Source organism: Scaptodrosophila lebanonensis, unplaced genomic scaffold (genome assembly GCF_003285725.1).
Source record: "Scaptodrosophila lebanonensis strain 11010-0011.00,11010-0021.00 unplaced genomic scaffold, SlebRS2 tig00000043-arrow-pilon, whole genome shotgun sequence".
In the NCBI taxonomy this organism is placed as follows: Eukaryota; Metazoa; Arthropoda; class Insecta; order Diptera; family Drosophilidae; genus Scaptodrosophila; species Scaptodrosophila lebanonensis.
In genome coordinates, this window is record NW_022060545.1 from 13431085 (window position 1) to 13439530 (window position 8446).

The window sequence follows — 8446 nt, forward strand, 5'->3', positions numbered from 1 at the left end:
TAAACGACACGCAACGATAACGATAGCGGATTTTTCAAAATCGATATAGATACTCGAACTTTGCAAAACAAAAATTTAACATAAGCATTAGAATTTTAAATTAGATTAGCTTCTTGCGCTCATTTATTTTCTCGTCAGTTACATTACTGAGTTAAAGTAGGCTCCCTTTAGTTCTTAGCATCTTGGTGCATATCCACAAACTTGGTTTGTCCCCCAGTGGCAATAACTGCTCCATCAGACTTACGACGTAGCACACACTCAATGTACGCCAATTTGCGTCCAGCTCGCACTGTATTGGCGTCTACCTCAACAATATCACCTGGCATAGCTGCCGCCAAATAGCTCACATTCAAGCTGGTTGAAACGCCAGGATGGGAACCTTTAGACATTAGTGCATAAGTGGTAATATTATCCAGAATAGCGGCTGTTAACCCTCCATGCAAGGAACCCTTGCGATTCAAGTGCTCCGTTTCAACAGTAAACTCGCCAACACAACGTCCATCACCGCCGTCGGTTATTTTCACCTGTCAAAATTTAAAATAGATTAGCGCGCGCTATCGATAACACAAACAATGCACTTATGTAACATTGATGTAGTTCAGCTGTTTGGCCTAGGGATGTAAGTCGAAGGGAAAACATCGATGTTGATGTACATCGATGTCTCTTTATAAAAAATCGATGCATGGTCGATGCGTCGTAAAAAAGAACTTTTCATAGAAAACAAGAGAACGATACAGTCGAGCAAGCCCGACAGTAAAATAGTCTGTACTGTCCACAAAAAAGAACAATTTAAAAAGGAAAAACATTTTTTAAAATTAATTTAAAAAAAAAAAATTGAGTTAATTAAATTAAATTAGAAGACATGTTTATGTTCAGTTTTAACAGCATACATTGTATGTATGCAGCATAAAGTTGGACCAAAGCAACAACAACAACAGCTGTGGGCAGCGGTTTATTTATGGCTATAACTTTCTTCATAATTGACCTATCATGATGGCACTTGGCATACGGACAAATAACTACAAACTGGATGTACATATATGCCAAATTTGATTCAAAAATTCAAAATTCCAAGAATTACCGGAGTTAGGAAAAACACGAATTGTGTGTGAGTGGGGGGGGGGGGGGGGGTGGATCAGAAAAAAAAATAAACTCGTGCTGCCTAGGGCTTAGGGGAACCTGAATGCCGAGTTTGGTTATCCTAGCTATTGTACTTGCTGAAATCGTTGTGCACATACAGACAGACGGACGGACATGCCCATATCGATTTGTCATCCTGATCAATAATGTATATACTTTGTGGGGTCTGCCACGCCTCCTTCTGTGTGTTACATATGTACATTCGCACAAAACTAGTATAGCCTTTCACCCTTTGGGTACAGGCTATAAAAAAGCTATTATTAGGGAGCAAATCAACATAGATGCTTCAAATAAAAAATATATATATATCAAGAGAGACTGTCATAGCATTTTACTCAATATTGTTAATCAAAATAGTACTCTTAACTCTTGACTTTAAAAACAAAAAAATGATATAATGTATATACAGTTTTTAAAACAACGACGCGTTGCAGATACACCTTTTAGGCATATTAGGTGTGACATTATATACAAAAAAAGGAAGATCAAATACTTAACAATCTAAAATGTATATTATAAAATATACATTTTAACGAAAACATCAAATAATTTATAATATAAATATACCTTCTTTGGTAAACCACACAAAGAAATGTGACCGCCCAACAAAACATGTTCGATGTTTGGACAAACATCGATGGATCAACGATGCATCGTTAGCAAAAAAACATTTACGCATCGCGGTAAAAACTTCGTCGATGCTCGATACACCGATGTTTTTTTACATCCCTAGTTTGGCCCACACAGTTTGCCATCACTAATATGTTGCATTTAAACAGTTTTTATCCATTACGTGCCGTTTTTGCCGCTGCTAACTCACCATATGAACGACACGGTCGAAACTTTTGCACTTGGCGCTATATTCAGCCACTGTTTTAAGGAAATCAACGCCACGCTTTGCGGCCATTACACTGCAGCTTCTCCGCCTGAACAAACACAACAACCGTGCTCTCCGAAATGACGAAAGCTACTGAGTCTAGCAGTGATGGTGAGGAATATTATCGCGAAATGCTTTAGATTTATTTTAATTTTATTAAATTATAACTACACATTGCAGGTCTAAGATTCGTACAGCTTACCAGAGCTGAGGTGAAACAGGATGCCGTTCATGATTTTGTGGCGCATACCGCAGATGGCATTCACATTGCCATGATTGGCTCTAAAACGAAAATCATCACACTAGAGTTGACTACAAAGGTCAACTGTCATGGTCCGTCTCCATACACCTGCGCCGTCTACGATTTACGCATGGAAAGACCGTTGGACAAACTGGCAAAGAAAGTAAATCTCGCCAAAATCTATGATAGCTGCGATGTGCTGGAGACACAGAGTTTGACTTTGGAGCCGGTCTACATTGCTAACTGCTCAACAGAGGTGCCGCCGGCTAAATTGGTCGCAGCCAATTGGGCACCCATGCCTCTAAAAAATGGTCAAATGTTGCTTGCTGCATTGAACAGTCATGGCTCGCTTATGTTTCTGTCGCAGCCGTCGGGACACACACGGTGGCGACGACTGGAGGGCTTAGATGTGGCCGATACACTAAATGAAACAATTTTGCCTCCATTCGAAGTACCCGCCAAAAATATAAAGACATTTAAGCAGTACAAAGCCTACATGGATCGTTCCTGGATAACGTCATTTGCCTGGTCCATACATGAGAAAAGCGACACGCAACAACTGCTGCTCGGCACCGCCTCGGGCGGACTGTTTACGTTACATTTGAGCTCAGATGCCCAGGTTGTGCTCCAACATCAGCAGTTCCAAAGCACATTGGGCCGCATTTGTTACATACGCGCATTCAAAAAACTAGTAGTGGTGGGCGACAATAACGGCCTGGTTCATTTATACAATCTAAGTAACAATGAGGGGGGCCTGTTCCTTTTAAAAGCTCTGTGGCTGCGCCCGGATCGCGTAGGCATACAATATGTTGAATTGACATATTGCTCTAAATATGATTGTTATTTTATAGCTTTCTGCAAAGGTGCACATCTGCTGGTCTGGTGTATGCCAAACTCGAAAAATGATCCCTGGCTAGAGGCGCAACTCTATGTGGGTGGCATTAAGATTACAGGTGACTAAGAATTATTTCATGCAACTCGATTTATCTACATCAATTCTAAACTCTTCACAGGTCTCAGCGCTCTAAGCAGCAACGTATTTGCTTTGACAACAGCGCGCCAGGAACTAAAACGTGTAGAACTAACTCTTAGCATGAGTAATAAGCAGACTCAGTTGAGTCTCAGCATGGAACCCATTGAGATTGAAGACTGTGAAAATTATCAGCTGCTAGGCGTCTTCTGCAGCCGGCACAAGAATCTCCTGTCTGTTCTCCATTATCGGAACGAGGAGTCCGAAGTGACCACAGCACTGGCTCGTCATGCCACGACTATAAGATTAGGAAAACTTCACAAAAGCAGTGCCTTGGATCAACTTAGCGTTGTACTCGAGCCAAACAAACCTATGAATCACTATGTAGATATTTTAGCCGAAATGCGGTTGGAAGTTCTGAATCAGATGAATATTGAGAGATATGAACAGTTTGCTTCGCTGGAGAATATGGAATTGGATGAGGAGGCTACTGAAGCACAACAGATGCAACTTCAACTTAAATACCATGTGTTGGACGCAAAGCTGCATGTGCAGGAGACTATGGCGCTTCACTCCAACCAGGCGGACCAAACCAAGCGTGAAATGGGGTTTCTGTTGAAGGTCTTGTCTTTGACGCATATCCGTCTGCGATTGCAATATCTAGTCTCGTTGGAAAAATACACGGAATTCCAGTACCAAACGGCTAGTTGGATGATGGCAGAGAGTATGCGAATGTGCGCTAAGCTGGAGCAGCAGGTGCAGGCGGACCAACAACAGGAACTGCAGGAGGATCATTATCTACCACAAGCGAAGAAACAACAGGCACTAAATGCTATCATTCGTCGATTTCTAGGGCAAATGTCGTCGCCCCTCAAGAAGCTCTACTTAGGATTGGGCTATGAAGCGCCAGCAATTGGAGCACCTACTGATGATAGTGCTGGCGAAATGAGAGAGAAGACTCTGCGTTGCAGGGTGTCTTTCCTGGAGGTAAGTTATTTGTTTTTTTTAAATAACTTTATTAAATAATAATAATAATAATAATTGCCACCCCTCCTGAAAATTCATCGAAATGGGAGGATATACCATATATCTCTGCTAGGTTATTACAATATAGTTTACACAATAGTCGACTCGTTTTTTTTTTATTGACTAATTGGGGTGTGGGTTTCGCTTTCTCTTACAGATAACACCAACGCTGGATCAACATTTCTGCAGCCTGTGTGCCCGCAAAGTCTTGATTGATAAGGCCAAATTATTGGAGTTATACGAGCCTGCTGCCACGATTCTCTGTCCCTTCTGTCGAGGCTCCTTACAAATGGAACTATTTGGCAGCTAATAATGTTACGCATACACTATATGTACATATATGACCAAAAATAAACATGAAATTTTTTATTAAGTTGCTTTCTGTTGTGTCATTGTGTGTTGCATTCAAAATGGTTGCACTCGCTTCGCTGTGTGATCAGGTCTGGCAATTTGGAGGCAAAGCGGTACCCAAATGGCACCCAAACTGCCAGACGCAAACACACAGTCGTCAAGTGCATTATTTAGAATGTGCGTGTCTGGGTTACAATTACATATGTATACTATAAGACTTTCAAAACTGCGAAACATAGATAACGGGACTGGTTTCCATAAGCAATATATCCTGCTCCGCTTGGCGAAGGTCCGCTTCCAATTTACCCTTCCGCTGACGCTTGGCCACCGTATCAATGAGCAGAGACATGGATTGGTATTGCTTGGTCATCTCATTGAGATACTGACGCAAGCCCTCAAGTATTTCAGCACGCTCGGGCGCCTCCATTAATCGCATTCCCGGAATATCCGTTGTCTTGGCTGTGCGATATTCTCGAATGCGGCACAAAGTGCGCATTCGTTCCTCCTCCTTCACGCACTTTTCCCGTGTCTCCGTCAACATCTTCTTAGTCTTCTGGAGGTAGATGGGCACCTTGCCGAAATCCTTGCGACAGATGAACTGCGGCACCAGTCCAGAGTTGAGAACATTATGGCGTGTGCCAATCGGCGTATCCACATACCGAGGCGGCGGGGGACAGGGCACCGTTTTGCCAGCACAACGGATGTTGCGTTTCACAAAGTTCGGATAGCGTGTGGGACGACCCGGAGTCGGCTGACGACGTGGCAATGGAGGCATATCCCGGATACCCTTGGGACACACATGCTCGTTCTCACGGCGCCACTTAACGCCCTGGTTTTTGCGCAGGAAGGCGCAAGGCGGATCTATGTGGGTCTTGGCACAGCCCATGGTGCGATGATCAGCCTTCCTCGCGCTGCATAGCAATCGTAATCCGTCATCTTGGATCACCATTTCGGTCTTCCTAAACTCCGCATTCAGGCGATCGCGCAGTTCTTGGGCGATCTTATTGCCTGCCAAGGGGGCTTATTCAATTCGGATTCGAAAAAACATTTTAACCGCAATCTTACGTACCTTCCAGCAACTGTTTCGAGGAATACTTCTTACGTCCGTGCCCAATACGGGCCGCCTCGTCCATTTCGCTTTCCACATCGAAAATGTTCTCATCATGGTGTGTGATAAAGACCAGCGACATGGCTTATATCTTTTTGTTTTATACGTCGTACGCCTCTGCTAAATATAAGAATGTTTTTGATATTTGAGTTTTAAATTGGGTTTTCGAAATTGTCCAGCACACTTGTCTAACTGACTGACTCCAACCCGATCAGGTGTGTATAATGAGTGCCAATCCCACTTATTCATATATTTATGTGTTGCTATGTTCCAAAGGATATATTTTGTATACGTAAACAACTCGACAAATTCAAATTCCGCGAAACATTCCAGTCTCTGTTACCATGCAACAAATTATGAAAGTTACAGAAAGTGCATAACAACCAACCGTATAACAACCAACTTGTTGCTATACGAAGATAAAACATTAGTGAAAGAAAAATATTTGTATACCCTGTACCCAAAGGGTACAAGGGTATATTAGTTTTGTGCGAGTGTACATGGAACACACAGAAGAAGGCCCCATAAAGTATATATATTCTTGATCAGCATGACAAACCGAGTCGATATAGCCATGACCGTCTGTCTGTCCGTATGAACGCAAGGATCTCAGAAAGTATCAGAGCTAGAATACTTGATATACAGATACTCCTGAGCCCGAGAAAGGACGAGTTTGTTCTTTTTTCCCGATGCACTCCCCCGCTCTTCAAGATTTTCTATAACACCCGTAATTCTTGGAATTTTGAATTAAAATTTGGTAGACACATCCAGTTAGTGAATATATATCCGAATACCATGTTTCATTATGAAAGTAATCACCCTTTGAGGGTGTTATAGCCATATAACCAGGCACAATGCACACATACATACATACAATATGTACAAGTACACCAACACGAATAGACACGATTCTGATGTAAATGTAAATGTATGTATGCATGTATGGAATATTTTATGTTTAATTTAATTAATTAATTAAATATATCATTATTTTTTGATTGCATTATATTTACCACCGGTTCAAGAATGTCGTACTATTTTGATATAATGCATAGGCAGATTATAAAAACACTTTTACACGCAGCAGTATGTAGCAGAAATGCTTGATTTCTTGTAGATCCATTTCCTTTCATGCTCAGTTTTCCGAGTGCAACAATAATTTCGTTAAAATATTTTGTAAAATGGCGTATACAAGCATATTTTTCAGACCAGCACGTTTCACAAAATGAGTGAACATTGGGTACATATTGTCGACGAATGACCGATTCCTTAAAAAAGTTTATGACGTCCTTAATTGTCGAAATAGTTTTTCGAATTTCCGGAACCGAATTTAAATCGTTCAATACCAAATTTAACCTGTGACTGGCGCAGTGAAAATATAGGCTCTTAGTGAACGTTTTCTTTAAAATATTTTGAACACCGCCAATTTTCCCAGCCATTGTAGCGCATCCATCAAAACCTAGTCCCACACATTTCTCCGGTTGAAGATTTATTTCAGTAATGAAATGTTTTATATTGGCAGCTATAGTGTCAGCATTCATAGCCTTAAGCTCCACAAATCCGATGAACTCTTCCCGAATAAGCAGTTTTCCTTCATCAAAAAATCTGATTCCAATAGATAACTGCTCTTTTCCAGACAAATCTGCTGTCTCGTCTGCCAGTATACTATAAGCTGCAGCTTTTCTTATGTCTTCACATATAAATGACTTTAAAACTTTTGAACAGATATCAATAAGCTCGTTTTGAATACTTGGAGACATATACGATGCATTTTTTTGCCTTCGATATTTTTTTTTTAATATTTCGTCTCCAGCATCTATCCTCATCATCAAAAGGTAGTAAAGTACACCTGTATATAAGACAAATATATTTAATAGAAATTTTGACCGCAATAGGCAATATTGGCTACCTTCATCATTTTGTTTTCCTCGTAACGGAAGATCATGCGTACCACAAAATATAATTGTGGAAACAATAGATTTTAAAAATTGTCTATTCTTTTTAATTACTTTTTCATGTCCAGTTTGCATTTTGACATCCACTGGTATCTGTTCCAAAAATAATTTGACAGACTCTACAGCTTCCTTGTGCACATTTGATTCACAGTGAGACTTGCAGTACTCATGAATATTTTTAAACTTCGTAAATGGTCGTATCACAAAAGAAGAAACCACTCCACGTATTTTGTGTGGCTTAAACAGAACGCAGTATATGCAAAAAACTCCTTTTAGTCCGCCTGAATACACCAACCAAGGCTTATACATTTCAAGCCAATTATAATTAAATTTGCGCTTTAGGTGAGTGGCATCAGCAGCGAAATTAGCAGTTGGCGAGTAACTCACGCTTTTGTGCGGAAGTAATATCACTAGGTGTTTTTATCCACATTCCTATATCATATAAATGATAGTCATCTTCAGAATTGATTTATTTTTAATTTTTGGTTAAAAATTCCGCTCTGATTATTCGCCGCGACAGCGTGACCCAGCTGCATATACACACACTGTGTGTGTTATTACAAACTTTGGAAAATAACATTAAGCAGACAGCGAAAACTTAAAATTTACGCAGCTTAAGCTTGCCTAACAGGCAGCTTATTTGTCCGCTTCACCCCCACCCCTTTAGACACCGTCCATCATGGACTGGCAAGCCGTGTCTAGCGCTAGGAAAACGAATGGCAGCAAACCGAAGAAGAAAAAGAACTCCTTTCCCTGGGACTCCGACGACACACTTGAA

General features: G+C 40.9%; 3 protein-coding genes across 3 annotated transcripts; 1 reads left to right on the top strand and 2 right to left on the bottom strand.

Moving 5' to 3' along the window:
* Nucleotides 1-87: 87 nt before the first annotated feature.
* On the bottom strand, nt 88-2092 carry LOC115623025 (acyl-coenzyme A thioesterase 13-like). Its single transcript, XM_030517205.1, has 2 exons — nt 1961-2092; nt 88-524 (listed from the first exon to the last, which is right to left on the bottom strand). Exons 1-2 carry the CDS (start codon nt 2045-2047, stop codon nt 168-170), a joined length of 444 nt encoding a protein of 147 aa, XP_030373065.1. The 5' UTR covers nt 2048-2092; the 3' UTR covers nt 88-167.
* LOC115622247 lies at nt 1990-4627 on the top strand. Its single transcript, XM_030516145.1, has 4 exons — nt 1990-2128; nt 2198-3211; nt 3272-4215; nt 4412-4627. Exons 1-4 carry the CDS (start codon nt 2098-2100, stop codon nt 4562-4564), a joined length of 2142 nt encoding a protein of 713 aa, XP_030372005.1. The 5' UTR covers nt 1990-2097; the 3' UTR covers nt 4565-4627.
* On the bottom strand, nt 4588-5877 carry LOC115622248 (enkurin). Its single transcript, XM_030516146.1, has 2 exons — nt 5675-5877; nt 4588-5613 (listed from the first exon to the last, which is right to left on the bottom strand). Exons 1-2 carry the CDS (start codon nt 5793-5795, stop codon nt 4826-4828), a joined length of 909 nt encoding a protein of 302 aa, XP_030372006.1. The 5' UTR covers nt 5796-5877; the 3' UTR covers nt 4588-4825.
* Nucleotides 5878-8446: the final 2569 nt, after the last annotated feature.